This window comes from Ictidomys tridecemlineatus, chromosome 10 (assembly GCF_052094955.1).
Source record: "Ictidomys tridecemlineatus isolate mIctTri1 chromosome 10, mIctTri1.hap1, whole genome shotgun sequence".
Classification (NCBI taxonomy): Eukaryota; Metazoa; Chordata; class Mammalia; order Rodentia; family Sciuridae; genus Ictidomys; species Ictidomys tridecemlineatus.
Window position 1 is genome coordinate 89,235,617 of NC_135486.1, and position 17,346 is coordinate 89,252,962.

The 17,346-nt window shown below is 36.9% G+C and overlaps 1 protein-coding gene across 3 annotated transcripts in view; it reads right to left on the minus strand.

The window, feature by feature from the left end:
• The window catches only part of Ccny (cyclin Y), a 219,350-nt gene that overhangs the window by 63,487 nt on the left and 138,517 nt on the right, over positions 1–17,346 (minus strand). For all 3 annotated transcript variants that reach the window (XM_021730225.3, XM_040278216.2, XM_005330858.5), the window contains one exon: positions 6,369–6,403. In XM_021730225.3, the coding sequence (XP_021585900.1) occupies positions 6,369–6,403 (35 nt within the window). The remainder of the gene's footprint in view (positions 1–6,368; positions 6,404–17,346) is intronic.

Here is a 17,346-nt window from a genome sequence, read left to right on the forward strand (position 1 = left end):
TGAGTCCATACTAAAGATGAACAAATTAATGGATGGACAGACAGTTGGGAAGAGGAGGTTCTCCCTTGGAGAAGAATGTAGAGTGACATGTACAGAGGGAGTGGTGAGGCTAAAAATTACCATAATAAAAATTGATTCAGGCAAAAATGATCAACAAATGCTAAAATAAGGGGAAGCTTTTTGCACACTTAGTAGGTTCAAGCGGGAAAATCATAAATATACAGTGGAGAATCCAGACAACACCCTGCCTGGCAATCAAAATCCACATTATTGATGGGACCCAGATGGAAATTACAAGTCTCCAGATCTGCTGCCCTAAGAGGAAGCTTTCCATGTAGTACTCATCTGATTGTAAATACTCATCTGAATCAGAGACACAGAAAGGCTCCAGGGACACACCCACTAAATGTCACATGTGACCCTGGACTAAAACTGGTATCAGAAAATAAAATGCTACAGAGGACATTATACAGCCAACTGTAATATAGGCATTTAATCAAAAAGAACTGTATAAAGTTAAGTTCTTAACATTGATAATGATATTGTAGTTATACATAGAATAGTATTTAGTCTTAGGAAATACATGGCAGAGTATTAGAGGGTAAAAAGTATGATGTAGGCAATCTACTCCCAAAAAAAATCAGATCAGAAAATTAGTAGATGTGATAAAATACTAATTTAAGCCTGGTGTATCTGAGAGAATACATGAATGTTCTGTATTACTATTATACCTGTTTAGTAATTTTGAAATTTTTCAAAATCAAAGTAAAAAAACATACCTATAAAAATTCAAAAAAGCACAGGGGCTGGAATTGTGGCTCAGCAGTGGAGCGTTCACCTAGCACATGTGAGGCCCGGGTTTGATCCTCAGCACCGCATATAAATAAATAGATAGATAGATAGAAGATAAATAAAATGAAGGCTTTGTGTCCAACTAAAACTAAATAAATAAATAAATATTTTTTTTTATAAAAGTCAAAGCACAGACTATAATACTGTTTGAAGGCTCAGGAAAAGTCTGCTTCTTAAAGGGCTTTTTTGACAAAGTCCCCTCTTGAAATACAAAGTTTGTGCCTTCCCAGACAGACTTCACATTTTTCCTTTCCTCTCTATTCCAGAAGTCCCTTGGCAAGGTGACAAAGCTGAAATTTTAGGTTAAGAGAGCAGTAAGAAAAAAATGGCATAGTGTGGCACAATGAAACAACATGCAAGACCTTGAGTCCAACTAGCTTAAGGAACAGCTGGACTCCCCCCATCCTCAGATAATGGCAGCAATGGAACCCGAAGCCACAAACTATGGTAAAAGCTGGCTAGCTCCAGCTGAGTGTAATGGAACATGTCTGTAATTCTAGCCACTGAGGAGGCAAAGGAAGGAGGATACCAAATTCTAGATCAGCCTGGGCAACTTAGTGAGACTCTGTCAAAAAGGATAGTAGATGTAGCCCGGCAGTAGAATGTTTGCCTAGCAGGTGTGAGGCCCCAGGTTCTATCACAGGCAGGAAAAGAAAAACAGAAAAAAGGAGAATCTTTTTACAGGTATAACCAATACACTCAAGGGGCTCACATCCTATACAAACTTCTCATCTGCCCCAGCACTTTCATGTGTATAGCATTTTCATTTTTAGAAATTCTGTGAAGGAGAAGGAAAAATAAGAAAGAACAAAACATCTATCACCTTTCAATATCCTGAAGTAGACTGACAGGTCTGAGACTAAGTATCTAAGGTTCCATTAGTAACATGTGAAAATTTTGTACTCTATATTATTACTGCAATTTTTCTATCAATTTGAAATTATTTCAAGAAGAAAGTTAAATTTCCTTATCTTAATGGATTTTTCAAATTTTATGAAATTCTAATCTTACTTTCACATCCTCCAAGTATACTATATTAATGGAGCATAGTAGCTGCTTAATAAACTTTTTCATAAGAGCACAACTCTGGTGGTTCACGCCTGAAACCAGCTATTTGGGAGGCCTTAGGCAGAAGAATCACAAGTTCAAGGCCAGCCTCAGCAACTCTCTCAAAATAAAAAGGTCTGGGGGTGAAACTCAGTGGTAGAACACCACTGGGTTCAATTCTTAGCATCCCTCTACCCTACTCCACCCAAAAGAGCAAATCTTCCAGAGACAAAAGCAAGGTTTAGAAATTTTTAAATATCAGTTTCTGGCCAGATGCAATGGACATGCCTCTAATCCCAGAGACACAGGAGACTGAGACAGAAGGACAGCAGGTTCAAGGTCAGCCTCAGCAATTTAGCAAGACCCTGCCTCAAAATAAAATAAAAGGTTGGGGATGTAGCTCAATGGCAAAGTCCCTCTGAGCACTGGGGATACTCAATCCCCAGTATCCGATATGGACCTCTTCAGCTCCATTTCTCACTTCATTCCTTAACTTCTATAACTTACAAATTAGAGTATAATCAGAGTACACACCATTTTATAAGGACTTCTATTTCTATACCACTCAAAACTAAAAGGCAAAAATCAGTTCAGAATTGAACTAGTAAAGAGGTACAAACTAAGTCAGTATTCCCAAAAGGAATTGAACAGAATATACCTCCCTTGGGAGTCCAGGTCTTAGTAAGTGGTGGGGTAGGGACTACAACTATACTCAAAATACAAAAAAGACTTTATCAGTTTTGAAAAACAAACTAAATTTACCTAATCTCCAATGGATAATAACATGAACATATTTATCTGGTACTAAAATCAGTTTACAAATTACCTTCCCTTCATTTGAGTCAAGCAGGCCAAAGAGTTGTGATCCATCTGGGAGAGAAGAGAACTGAAACTTGAAGACATTTCTAAGGTCACCCAGTTATCAAGTGGCAGAATTAGAGTCTGAGAAAAGTTCCTTTACACTTACTGAGAATAGTTCCATTACACTCAACTAACAATGTGATTTGTGCATAAATAATTGCTTTATTTCCTCACCAAGCTTATAGAACAATCACCTGTCTCAATGCTGAGACACATGCTTTGAATTTTTTTCATAAGTATGGGTGACCCTAAGTAGCATGCCATTTGGGCTTTCTCATTCAAAATGTATCAACAGCAGAAGAGAAATAAGGAAGGTTAGCTACTGAACTCCAAGTTCATTTTATTTGAATATCCTTTTTTTTTAAACTTCTTTGATCATATGACTTTAGGTATGCTGTCACCATGTGGCAGGAAAATGTCACAGAAGAATTAGGCTAAGGTAAAAGGCATGAGTTTCTCCTAAGTTACAGGGGTAATTCTAGACTACTGCTACTTACAAAGTCATCTACAACTTAATAGAGATTTTCACACTTAAGACATTTAAAAAAAATCAAAGCCAAATGTCAGCAAAATTAAAGCATAAACTTTAAATAAAGTTTGTTACAAGCATTTAAAAAATGCCTTTCATAATGCATTAAAATTTTCCTAAAACTATTCATTCTAATTATACCTAAAACTTAGGTGCTGATTAGACTATTAATCTTTATAAATCACCCTGATTTAACTTGCTGTCAAAATTCCCAGATCTTTCAGAAGCTGCCACCTTTTACTTAATCCCTTGAAGACACTAGGGTGGTTTTTTTCTTTCTCTCTCTCTCTCTCTCTTTTTTTTTTTTTTTTTTTTAGCCAGTCAAAGGCCTACCCCCTTAACCTGCCTGCCTGGGGTTCTATCCTCTACTGTCCCCACCCACCCCCAAGAAGGTTCTGAGTCTAAGTTTATTCTTTTCACTTGCTAATATGTGTTTGCAGAGAGCCAGAAAAACTTTCATTTCCCCTGTAGTTACCATTTATCCTAGGAGTAGAGCTGAACCACCCCTACTTCTCTTACTTGGCTTATGTATATCCACTTCTTCCACTTCTCTTCAATATCAGCTTCTTATAGATTACCTAAGCAACAGGTACTAAGTAGGCTATTCAGAATCATGAAGATGAAAATAAACAAAATCTCTCACATTAAATAAAATATGGTCAAAAACAAAGAATCTGTTATTCTAGAGTTAAACAAGAAATTAAAATTATAATTTTAATTACTACGGATCTTTATTCAGAAATGAATCCTATAGACTGCCCTATAAAAATTTAATTAAGATTATACTATCTAACTTCAGATAAGCAAATTAACCCCTGTCCCAATGGGAACTGGTCTTACTATCTGAGAAATGTACAGATGAACGCTGCTAAGTTCCAATCCTGGTTCCACTGTTATTTGGCTAACTTCTTTGCACCTCAGTTTCTGTATCAGTAAAATGGGAAGGATACACACATAAACCCAGCCTGGTTACTATGCTAAGTAATTAGTGAGTGCATTAAACCAATCAGAACAGAGCCTGGCACCCAATCAGTAAAGCACTGATTACTGCTATCCCTTATCTTTTCTCTACTGTTCTAACTTATTAGACCCAAGTCACAAAACCTGAAAAGCAGTTAGTTTATTAGCCTAATTGAATCTGCAGGTAATTTCACTCAAACTATATTTCAATGGGTTGGAACAACACACTCCAGTGGCTTTTCCCAGCAGTGGCAGGGCATAGGTGCTCATTTGCAGCTAGGTCTGTTCAGGGATTGGAGGGTCACGCTGTTCCAGGGTCACCTGTTACATAAGACATTCAGCACAGAGCTTTCTTCTATACAGAAACAAGTTCATGTGAGAGATCTCAGCACCTGTGTGATTTCACTCTTTGTGTCAGTAGATGAGAGGTTTTACAGAGTTTGAAGAGTGGGTTGAGTTGCAGTGGATACCTAAAGTTAGAATGCATAGCCTACTCCACCCTAATCCATATGCTGGTCCATGGAAATTGACTCAGTGTGTGGCAGGTGCCAGGACTGTGCAGGGCACAAAGTGTGAGGTTAAGTGAGAGAGCATATGAAATAAATGTGCAAGTCAGAACTATGAGAGCACACCTCTGTCTCATTAGCTACAATCACAGCAGAGTGGCATGGACAAACTCCTGTTCTCTTTCCTCATTACACCCTTAATGGAGCTGTAGTGAACTGCAAAGGTGGACTGGCTGCTTTTTCAGCTCTTCCTTCCCCTGCAAACTCCTTGGCAAACATGCTAATGGAAGGGAAAGAAGACAAATGCACTCGTCAGGTAAAAAATTGGAAGCAAGAACTTAGAGAATTAGTTTCAGTCACTCATATTTCTATATTCATGCATGCACTGCTTTCAGAAGAAAAGGCATGGCAATTACATCATCTTTTCTTTGTGACATATTATGATTTTACAGATGCTTTATACTGATGCTTCAAAATTTGAAAAGGTTATGAATTGCTTTAAGGATCTGATAAAAGCTATAGGCCCTCTGACCCCTAAAGAAGTATGTATGTTCATATATTTATTGACACCATCCACAGAGGAATCACTCTCCTAAGGATTGCCTAAGATCCCTATGTGGTGCCCAACCAATGAATCTTTCTCACTGCATTTTGTCCAGATTTTCAAGGGGCAGGAAATACAATATTATGGTTCTAAGTCTCATGAATACACAGCTTTAGTGCTAAATATTTTATGATCTACAAATATTTAAATGCAGACAAAAAATCCTGGGAAAGATCTCTGTGAGGTCAAATACATCATTCTTATTTTCATTATGAAGATTTATAGCACATTTATTTTGATAATTTACCTATTTGATCATACCACACCTTGTGATAGTTTTCTTTCCTAAAGGAAGAGACACTTCCTGAGAAGGAGAGGAGGAGTGGGTATAACTTTCCTGGTGACAAGCTTGTCATGAAGCATGGGGTGGGGATTAGAGGCTGGATACAGCCAGCTGCACTTGCTGCCGCTTAAGGTGGGTGGACTGGTGACAAAGTATCTCAGTGGAACACTTTCCACCTGGCCACCAAGGGAGGGGTATTCTGCTTAGAATAACCAAAGGACCAGAGGTGAAATTTTGAAAACTTTTAAAATAATAAAGTATTAAAAAAATGTTTCTCCTTTCTTTGGACAGCCCAAAAATGCACTCTGTTGTGTCTACAAAAAGTGAAAATGAGAGGCAGATAGCTTATGAAAAACAAGTATGTGTTCTTTCAATTGGAACTGAGCTACAAAGAAACAGTACTTTGGGAGTATAAAGAAAATTAAGGATTAGAAACTAAAAAGAAGTGCCTTTCACTTGGACCTGTGGTTTTTACTATGGCATCATTCACACATCTCTTATCATTAACAACATAGCTTAGGGAATCTGGAAAAACATTTGGGACAGTGTATAAATGCCAACTGAAGCTTGTCCAATTATACACAAAACTGAGCACTGTAACATTTTCCACATTTTTTTTAAGTATTGACAATACAAGAAGCATTTTCACCCATCAAACACATAGTTATTTAAGCTCTTTATACCATACAGTCATTATGAAAAACACAGGGAGACAACTTCACTTACATGGTTAATGAAGAGACTCTTGCGTTTTTCTCTCACTGTGAAAACAAAAGATGCAACAGAAATGTTACATGCCTGCATGCCAACCCCTGGCAGGTTGCTAAGGACTGGGCCTCAATGTTGTGGACCCATCCATCCACCAACCAATATACCCAGTTGCTCACTCAACAAATATAGGAATAAGGAACCTGCATGAATGCAGATCTGAACTTGGCTGACAGAAGGAAATATAAATCCAATTAAACAACAGCACCCAAAATAACCAACAATAAAATCAATTAAAGGTAAATGATCTCCATTAACTGAAAAAAATATTTATTAATTAGTAAATCGAATAAAACTTATATGCACCAAATACTTTAAGATGATTAATTAACAAGTAATAGGACATTTATTTCTAACCACTGTAACCATAAAGGTTCATATTATATTAATGAAATAACAACAATATCCATAACAGCATTAACATACATGACAGATGATGTATATCAGAAGTGTTCTTTATTATGGAAACTGACTCTCTCTATGCTGTGCGCTGATGAACAGGATTGGGCTTTCATCTAACATGCTTCCTGGAGCATCCTGCAGCATCCCCTATCCCAGGGAGACAGATAAAAAACTCAATAGTAATAAACACTGCTCTCTTAACAAGACTGCTTCTCACCCTGCTGTCTGCACAACCTGGCTGTACTAAGTGGCTCAGCTGCCAGCACCCCCAAGCCTCAGTGTTTGTTAAACAGGCTTTTAGCCCCAGGGATGCAGTAGGGCTCCACAGTAAATCTAATATCATTGAATTTTGCATTTTTGTTCTTGAAGACAAGCTTTTGGAGTGTATAACACTTTATGAGTAGTTCACTATAAAGGATATAAAGATCAGGTTTCCAGTAAGGAGACGACATTTTAGGTGGCTACCTTAGGGTATTCTAAAACCCTACGGTGCAAATCTAGCTTATCATCTGAGGAAAGTTTATTTTGTTTGTTTTTCCCCTGCAGTCCATATCCCAAAAGTAGATTCCCTTTAGTCTTCAGAAGTGTTCTGGCTAATCTGTCAGAGGAGCCCAGGAATTGTTTTCCAGTCCTTCATATGCAATTCTTAGATTCCCAAGGTAACACTTGTCTTTTCCTTAGGAACCCTATTCTCTGGGGCTGGGGTTTGTAAACTCAGCGATAGAGCACTTATCTAGGCATGTACAGACCCTGAGTTCAGACTCTAGCATTGGGGGGAAAAAAATCCTATACTCTCTGGAATGACTGCCATTTACCTTCCTATCTCAAAGATATTTGAGATATAAAAGCCAAAACTGGTCTAAGGATGCAGTAGAGACAGACGGTGTCTACACCTAGGTGTCAGAAGGATCATCTGTAGATGATCAGGTGAATTAGCCCCCTACTGTCACAGGATAGGGAGGTAAGTACCAGAGTGCAAGGTGCACAGGCAACACCTCAGGTCAGACCAACATGCACAAACCAGAGTGATAGAAGAATGTGCCTGCTGATGAGGTAACATGACTACTTTCTACCTAACTCCATGTAAATACCTACACATGAATCTTAACAAAAGAAAAATGATGGTGTGGCTGGAAGAGCTGGGTTCTAACTTAGGAACATTTGTGTACAAGTGTGTGTGAATGTTTGTGCATGTATACATATGTACATGTTTTTCTTAAACTAATCCATTACTATTCTACTAAGCATGTAGCCAGGAACAGGAAGTATAATGACATTGTTGTGGTGATTTCCCATTGACTAAATGGATGTGGAAACACTCCACATGGGCCACAGATCTAAAAGAGTTTCCAGCAAATTTTATAGATGACATCTAGCCTTTCTCAGAGGATTCTAACAATAGTTTTATGCAAAAGAGACTTTATGTCTCCCGATTATGGGACCCACTTTAGGTTGCCTTAGCCTTCCTAAACCAGGCCCTGCCTCCAGCAATACGTGCCTCAAGGAACTGTTTCCTTTAAGAAACACTAGAGTTTCTCATAAGGATACTATTGAGAAGATTAAACATTATTCAAACACAAGAGAAAGGGATAAAAAACAGATCCTTCGATATAGTTCAGACTGAAAGTTTTACCTAAAAAGTTTAACAACAAACAGAAATAAAACCATAGTATACAAATAGAAATATTATAAAAGTATATGCAATTCTCTGTGTACATTACCTACAAAGATCAACCTCAGGGATGAATCAGGCCATTTCCATGAACTCTAACTAGTTCCAATTAGAATAACAAAAACCAGAAGTTCAAGAAGACTATTATAAAATACTTAAGGTTAAGGTATCCAAATCTGTTACAGAATCTCTTAGGCATTGACTGATTTTCAACCAAATTAATTCCTATATTCTATCCTATTTCCTTCAAAGCAACTGGGCTTGCTGAATCTGATCTGAAAGTAGGGCTCTCAGACCAAATCAGGTATTACTTTCTTCTGTTACTTTGTAGTTCCTCTTACAGGGCCTTTGCAAGACAATGTCTGCAGTCTGAAAGACCTTTCCACACATGCATTCTTTGACTGATTTCCTTTTTGAGTCTTCCAAGCCTCAAATGAACCACCAGTCGTTACACAGAGAAAAACTCCTAATATCCATGTTCTGACTAGGTGGCCCATTTCTCCAACCTACTACCTGGATTAGATCATTATAAAACACTTCAGGATAAGGCTACCCTAGCTGGGTTAATTCTCTCTCTCTTAATAATTCGAAGCTGGAACTGGCAAGAAGCTAGTTCATTACAGACAAAATTATTCAAACCTATATTTGTCCTTGAAATACATTTGAAACCATTTGAGGCCATTAATCAGATCTGAAATTCAAAATGCTTTAGCTATTGTATTTTCTATAAACAATACATCAAAACTCATTATTAAGAGTTTGGCTTTAATCATTTTTAGGACCTTAATATTTTTGGTTTTGAGAAATATACTCATCAAAATCTCTGGAGTTTTCAGAGTTCCTACATATTTAAGTGGACTAATAGTCATATATTGCTTCATTAGAGAAACAAGCAATAAATTGATGTGGCTCATAAGTCTTCTCCTTCTTGGGAGAAGAATAACAGTGATATCCTTTGATCCAATCTACAATAGTTTGTTAAGAGGATTTTTTAATTGGCTATAGCAACAGTACATAATAACAAACAAAAAAAAATGTACAAACGGCTTTAAAAATAAGCCATCTAAAATCATCAAAAGCACTACTAAAATGGCATTAAAAGTCTTCTCCAAATAAAATGGAAAGCTAGAAGTAAGTGGCAGTGTTTGCAATCTGAGGAACAAACAAAATTTCACTTAAGTTACTAAGAAACACTCCTTTACCACAATATCACAGCAGTAAATTGTTTTTAGTCTTAAAAATAAGGCTTGAATTGGGCGGCAACATACTTTATATATAAACAGAGATATAAAAATTGTGGTATATATGTATATTAAGAATTGTAATGCAAAAAGAATAGCATTACCTTAGATTTAGGTAGAGGGAAGTGAAAGGAGGGGAAGACAGGGGATGTGGGGATAAGAGAGATAGTAGAATGAAAAAGACATTATTACTGTATGTATGTAGGTGACTGTATTACTAATGTGATTCTACAATATGTATACTCAAAAAAATGAAGAAATATATCCATCTATGTATGATATATCGAAGTATATAAGTGCATTCTACTGTCATGTATAACTTATTAAAACATAAAAATTTTTTTAAAAATACAACTTTTTGGAAAAAATCTAGTTCTTAATTATTAATAAGGATTTGTTATCAATCTAAAAGCTATTTCAGCTAACCTCTTTTATAGACAGGACTTTAAAAACTACCTTGGTTTCCCATCTTCCTTTTCTAAAATAGACCTTCCAGTGGCATATGTCAGCCATAGGATATTAGGACTAAAGAGGTCCTAATATACTATCTAATCCAACATCCTTCTCTTGGATATGAGGAAGCCACCCACACAGGTGCAGACAAGGAGTGACTAGAAGGGGTAGGAGAGAAAGGTGAATTAGCCCACTCCTGAAAGGGTTTGCTGGGCTCCTGGGGCTCCGTCCTTTGTACTACCCTTCCCTTGAAAGCATCAGTGATGGTGGAGGCTCCTAGAATCTGCATGAAATTAATACTTTTTTAAAAAACCAGAATGATAATTAGGATCCAATATGAACAGAGCTAAGCTATGCTACAAAGAAAAATTATTTAGTTTATTAATTACTCTGGATATGAAGAACTGGAAGTCACACAAGCCAAAGATTTCAACTCTGATGTAAAGAATTATGGCATCTAGTTTGGAGATGTAAAACTGAGTGTGAGATAGCATAGCTAATGTAGATTATAAAAAGCTGGTTCAAAAGAAAGATTTTATGTCTCCCCCTTTTTTCCCCTGTGGTTAACAGATCAGTAACGTTTATCTAAGTTTGAGATTACCACAAAATTCCTGCAGGTTTCAATACTGAAGTGGATTTGTTTACTTAATTCAAAACACAACTAATAAGCCCTCATTTAGACTACTAAAGTTCCTGCCTCCCTGAGCTCATAACCTGACAGGGAGGTCATGAAACACAATGAGCAGGACACAAAGTACACCATGGGAGGACAGCACCCCACACTTCCCCGAGCAAGGCATCCTGATGAGGTCATTTCCATGAGGCAGACCTCCTTCACTTCAGGAAGAGATCTCAGAACTGCCAAAGGAACGTGTTTATTTCTAAGTTCAGCACTGAGGAACAGGACATTCTGTGCAATTCAAATGGAAATCTAAATAGCAGGGCAGATGAAACAATAAAGAAAACAAAAGGAAAAAATTCAATGTCTAGGGCAGATCCAGTTACAGAGAGGAAAAAACTCTAGGAAAGGGAACAGGAGGCAGATGCTGGACACAGGAGAAGATACTCACAGAACAAGCATCTGTCTAAGCTGCCAACCTACCTTAAGACATTTTCTGTTTCCCATGGAGAAATGCTAGGGCCAAAGGATTTCTTCAGAAGCATAGAAACTTCAATTAAGTGGGATTCTTTTAAAACTATTTTATTATTTTAAAAATGCATGCATATATAGAAAATTTGGAACATACTGAGCAGTAAAAGGAAGAAAATATAATTACAAATGAAATTAAAACTTTGAAAATACACAGATACATAAAGAAAAAATATAATTCAACAACCCAGAGGTTCACTAGTTGAATTTTGGTATGTATCTTTCAATTCTTTTCCTTGTGTATACTTATACAGATGTGTTATGTGCACTTATGCAAATGGATGCAGTCACATGTAAACACACCAAGAAATATGTCTACTCTATTAGTGTGTTAGCACTTTCATTGGTTATACATTATTTCATTAAAATATAAATATTCTAAATCTTTGTATCATGTACTATGATATTCCCCCCACATAACATAAAGGGGTGAGAAAGCCATGCAATACGATGAACACGATAAAACAGAGAGGTATGCAGACTTAATGGAGGCAGAGGACTCAGGGGACATCTTCTAAAATGAATCAGATTTATTTTCCCAGAGCTCCTGAGTATATCGGGTTATGCCAAGTACAACAAAATTAAAAGAGTAGGACGAGGTAAAATTTAAAGTTATTTTGTTTCATCTGGTAACGCTTTTTTTTTTTGGTACTACAGAAAATGTTAGAGTAGCTCCTATAACTTTCACAAATCAAATCAAGTGGATTCCAATTATTTACTGTCAATAAAATTGAAGGAGAACAAGATTGAATTGTAGCTGAGTATTAGGAATTATTTTAAAAATCTCTGACACAAACCACATAGTGTAAAATAATTCGGTGATATTACTATAACAAAAGTCCCTCTATTCCTATTTATGTGTGTGCATAAAGGTCCTCGGCACTTCTAAAAACAAAGGCTTTGATGGTGAATATTCAACCACAGAAGCATCTTAATAAGAAATGTTTATTAGTGAACTGGGATTGTGGCTTAGTGGTAGAGTCCCTGCCACAAGCAAGTGAAGCACTGGGTTCAATCCTCAGCACCAAATAAATAAAAAAAGGCATTGTGTCCATCTACAACTTAAAATAAATAAATACATACATACATACATAAGCAAACAGATGAATAAATAAATAAACGATCTTTTTCTTTAAAAAAATCCACTTTAGCTTTAATACTCATTAAAATGTTAATGTTTGTATTCTGATCAAATGAGTAGTGATAACTATAATATATCTTTAATATTCTGAGCCTTATAACTGCCAGAAATAAAAAAATTAGATTTAAATTTAACTCTATATTTTTATATAAGAAGTATGATAGTATGAGAAATGACTTTCAGAAATCAAAACCTGCTATATTAGGATAAAATTCTGTGGAAAAAAAGAATGAAAATACAATGTTCAACTTGAAAATGGAATGATATGAAATTTCCTACTGCTAAAGAAGAGCATGTTCATACATTTTGAAATGACTTAGTGGATTATCAAAAGATTACAGTAATTAAAATTCTTTTGAAACTCATTTTTAATGAAGGGTACTTTATTTTAAATATCAGTATTTATAATACATCAGAAAATATATCCCTTGATAGGATGAAAATTTTAATATCAAAACAAAAATGTTTGAGGACATTCATAGTTTCTCAAAATTATTTTCAATGGTATGTAAGCAAAGAGGAAAAAAAATAAAGAAAATTGCTGATATAAGACATTTGATTCCTATGAATGCTTCAATATCTGACTATAGAATTCTTCCCTATAGAGACTGACAAGCTCCAGAGGAGACACACAGAGTGACAGACCAGGAACTGGAACAGGGCACCCCAACACCCAGTGTGCATGAAGGTAATAATGACAGCTGAGAAAATGTAGGTGAGGGAAAGGCAGGAAGCTCACAGGAATGAACCAAGGAAAGAGGGTTCATTCCCGTGACAGGACACACAGGGTCCTAATGCCAGATAAAAGGAAGACAAAAAGGTCAGTCCTCTTTCTATGTAAAGTTCAACTATGCCCAGGAGCAGACACATCCCACACAGAAATGGCCATAAAACATCACTTCAATTTTAGTATCTCTGAAAAAATTTGCAAAGAAAAACATGGCTCATATTTTTATTTCTGAATTTTTTGTTTCTACTTCAGATTTAGGCCACTCAAAGACAGTTTTTATTCTGTAATTATTTCTAAGGATTCTTGAGAAACATACAGAATTCTCTCATACACACAGGCATACCTGCGCAAACACATGATTTTATTTTTGTCCAACTTCTTTTTTAAGGAAAAGGGCTTCTAATGAAAAGAAACATGATGTAAATTGGCTCTTTTCTCCTATTTAAGCATAAGCTCTCATATCTTTGAACACAATAAATTAAAATAGGTGTACAAAAGGAGCAGACAACAGAAAATAGATGCATTTCTTCCCCACAAGCAAAGTGATCTTATGAAAAGGCAAGGCAGGCCTAGCAAACTAATTTCTCTCTTTCCTCTGGCAATTTTCTCCACCCTATAAGAAACCCTTGGTCCCTTCTTGGTTGAATGGCTCTTTTACAAAAGAAGTTTGCAATGACAACTCATTTGTGCAAAGAAATGACAAAGAGGGCAGTCACTCCAGCTTTGGATAAAATACCCCTAACTTCAAGCTGGAAGGGTCTAATTAGCAAGCACTCTATTATCACTCAGTTTTGCTGGAGTTTCCAGTATCTTTTTGAAGAATGAAAAAAAGTTTCAAAGTCCAGCCTAAACTTAACTCTTTGATACCTAGACAGAAAAGAAAATTAACAATCAAGAAACTCTACTTATTGCAGGTACCATCTAAATCAGACTAATGAATAGGTGGTAGGTGGAGCATATAGCCCACAGAGCTTGTCTATCAAGCACTGGAGAAGGCAAGAGGTTGAGGGGACTGCAGAGGAGAGCAAGCTGAAAAAACCATAGAGCTACAGGCTGTGATCTGAAAAAGTAGCTGCCCTAACATAACTGTCATCACCACAACAATGGCTTCCAACCCCCAAACTCAAGACTAAACCACTGAAGTAGTACATGAACCTGAAGAAAAGAGAAATCACCAGGTTCAAAAGAAAATAATCTAATAGTGGTGTGGGCCTTGCCATCTCAGATTACAACATTTCTTCCAATTATAACAAAAATAGAGTGGGTAGGTGGGTAGGACCCACAACAATGAACTGCTATGGAGTGTCATGCAATGGAAATGAGAATTTATCCAAGTGAAGAACTATAACAATCAAATCAAAAATGTTTACTGGCTCTGTCATTTTTCCTTCTTTCAACCAGTTGGGCTGGCACATCCACAAGCACTAAGGGAAGCTCAGGGAACATTATTCCTTGCTCTCTAGGAGTTAGTGGGTGGCACAGACAAGGCGAAAATCCTAAACACCCCAATTTGGTTCTGACTACAAAGAAAGCATTCACAGGCTGCTGCAGGAGCTCACCAAAGGCCTATCTAACCCAGCCTGAAGGGTCAAGGAAACTTTCATCAAGGAAGTGATGGCAGAAGTGAGCCTTGAAGGCAGAAGAAATGAGCCATGTGAAAGACAGAGGGGAACTCCAGGCAGAAAGCAAGTGTCATATTTGAGAAACTGCAAGAGCACAGAGACACACACAAAAAAAGAGAAAAGGTAGACTGGGAAGGAAGGCAGAGGCTTTAGTTCTAAGGTAACAGGGGAGTTGTTTTAAAAAACCAAGTGAAAAAGGCTGGAGTCATGGCTTAATGGTAGAGCTCAGTGGTAGAGCGCTTGCCTGGACATGTGTGAGGCCCTGGGTTCAGCAATGCATATAAATCAATCAATCAATCAATCAATCAATCCATTGACAACTAAAAAATACTTTTAAAAAAAAGTGACATAATCTTATTTGATTCATACAAAGTCCCTTCACTTAATAACAACACAGACCTGGGTCTGAAGAGGGATAAGGTCAAAGCTGAGAAGACCAACCTAGGGGGCTGCTGTAGTAATCCAAGGGAGGAAATTTTGAGCCCAACCTAAGCGGGCAGCAATGGGAATAAGAAAGTCAATCAGATTCAAGGGCTATGTTCTTACTGCTTGGTAAAAACTCAATATACCTTAGATAACCTACATGCCATGGTGTGCTGGAAAATGTTTTTAAAAAGAATGCCCTGATTTGTAGCATTTCCCAATTTCTGTGGTATAAGTACTCCCAGCATGGTGTCACTGAAAGTGGAGCTAGGAAGATGTGTGTGCAGTGCAAAGTCAGCTCCAGCATGGGTGCCTACTTGTGAGAACTGAGAAGCAGGCAGAGTCTAGGAAAATGCAAAGCCTTCCTTGGCTTAGGGACCCCAGGCAGGGTAGGAAATGGAGGAAGTTAACTGAGTTCCTAAGTTCCTTTTGGGACATACTGAGTTAAAGGAACCTATAATCTTTAATTGTAAATATGTCTAGCAGGCAGCTGGATACACAGGTTTTGAACACTGCAAAGAAAAAATCTGGTTGGATGTTATAGCTAAAATGAAAGTTAAAATGAACTGTGAAAAGACCAAAAAGATATGAGAGTGGAAGAAAGAACCCTGGGAAATATCAGAATTAATGGGATGAATGGAGGAAAAGAAGCTTATTTCTTAGAATGATGGCTAAGAAAGAATTTACAGAAAGGGAGGATTTCTTGGAACCAATTTGCCAAAAGCCAATTCACCAAATAGTCAATTCTCTGACAATCATTTCATCAAAAAATTCAGTTACCAAAGTTTTGTACTAGAGATCAAACCCAGGGCCTTGAACATACCAGGCATATGCTCTACCACTGAGTCACATTCCCAGCCCCAATCTATTTCTTTTAATTGTGGATAAAACAATTGTTTATTAGATGGACTTATTCTCAGCAAATTGGCCTGGTTGAAGATGGGAAGCCAAGCAGAGCATGGTAGTGCATACCTATAATCCCAGTGACTTGGGAGGCTGAGGCAGGAAGATAGTAAGTTTGAAGAAAACTCAACAACTTAGTGATATCCTAAGCAACTTAGTGAAATCCTATCTCAAAATAAAAAGTAAAAATCACTGAGAATATAATCTAGTTCAGTGGTAGAATACCCTTGCGCTCAATACCTAGTACCACAAAAAAAAAAAAAAAAAGAACAGGAAGTAAAAAGTTTTAAGAAGCTTGGGTAAGTGGGTGGTGGCAAGTGCCACCAAAGAGGTCAACAGCTCCAGGATGGAAAATGTCCTCTGGTAACCTTACTCCACAGAACTGAGGTGGGAAGGAAAACCTCAGAAGGAATGTGAATGAAAAGGAAAAGCAGGCAAAGTACAGAAGCACACAGGAGTAAAGGAAAACATATAAGGGGAAAGAGTATTGGTTATTTTTCTTTTCATTTGTAACATGTATGTTCACAGCATATTTCCACACTGAATGGAAAAGATCTAGCATTTAAGAAACTAAAGTGATAAACCAAGGGGTTAAAGTAATTAATGCCTGGTGTTCCAGAAGAGGAAGAGGAAGGAGTATGTCCCTAAGCTATTTCTGGCGCAATCCTTCTTCTGTTGTAGCAATCAAGATATGTATCATCCACCTAGAGGCCCTGATATAATTTCATGCAATCCTGTTAGAACATCTTTTAAATGATGCTAATATATACAATGAATTCTTCTATCCTTCATTTTTCATTGTCCCAAACTCTCATCCTCACTGTCATTTTCCTTCCCTTGTAATATTCTTCCCCTCCCAATGGCCTCCCATCTCATGAGGGGAAAATGTGGTGTTGTTTTTTTTTTTTTAAATGTATCCAATACATTCACAACTGCCTTCACAAGTATTTGATGCCTATATACTTTACTCTTACTTTTGAAAACATTTATGTTTCATAACTACACCAAAGTCTTTCATGCTTAATTACAGATAACCAGTATCACATCAACATCATGCCTTGCCAAAACTGTTAACCTAATCATTATTAAGGAGTTACCAATTTATTATGAACTTACTGTTTTAAACATGCTTGGCTATTTTCTAGTCACTTCAGGATCCTCTCTAAGTTAGAACTTAGTAACTTGCCAAAAAAGTCAAG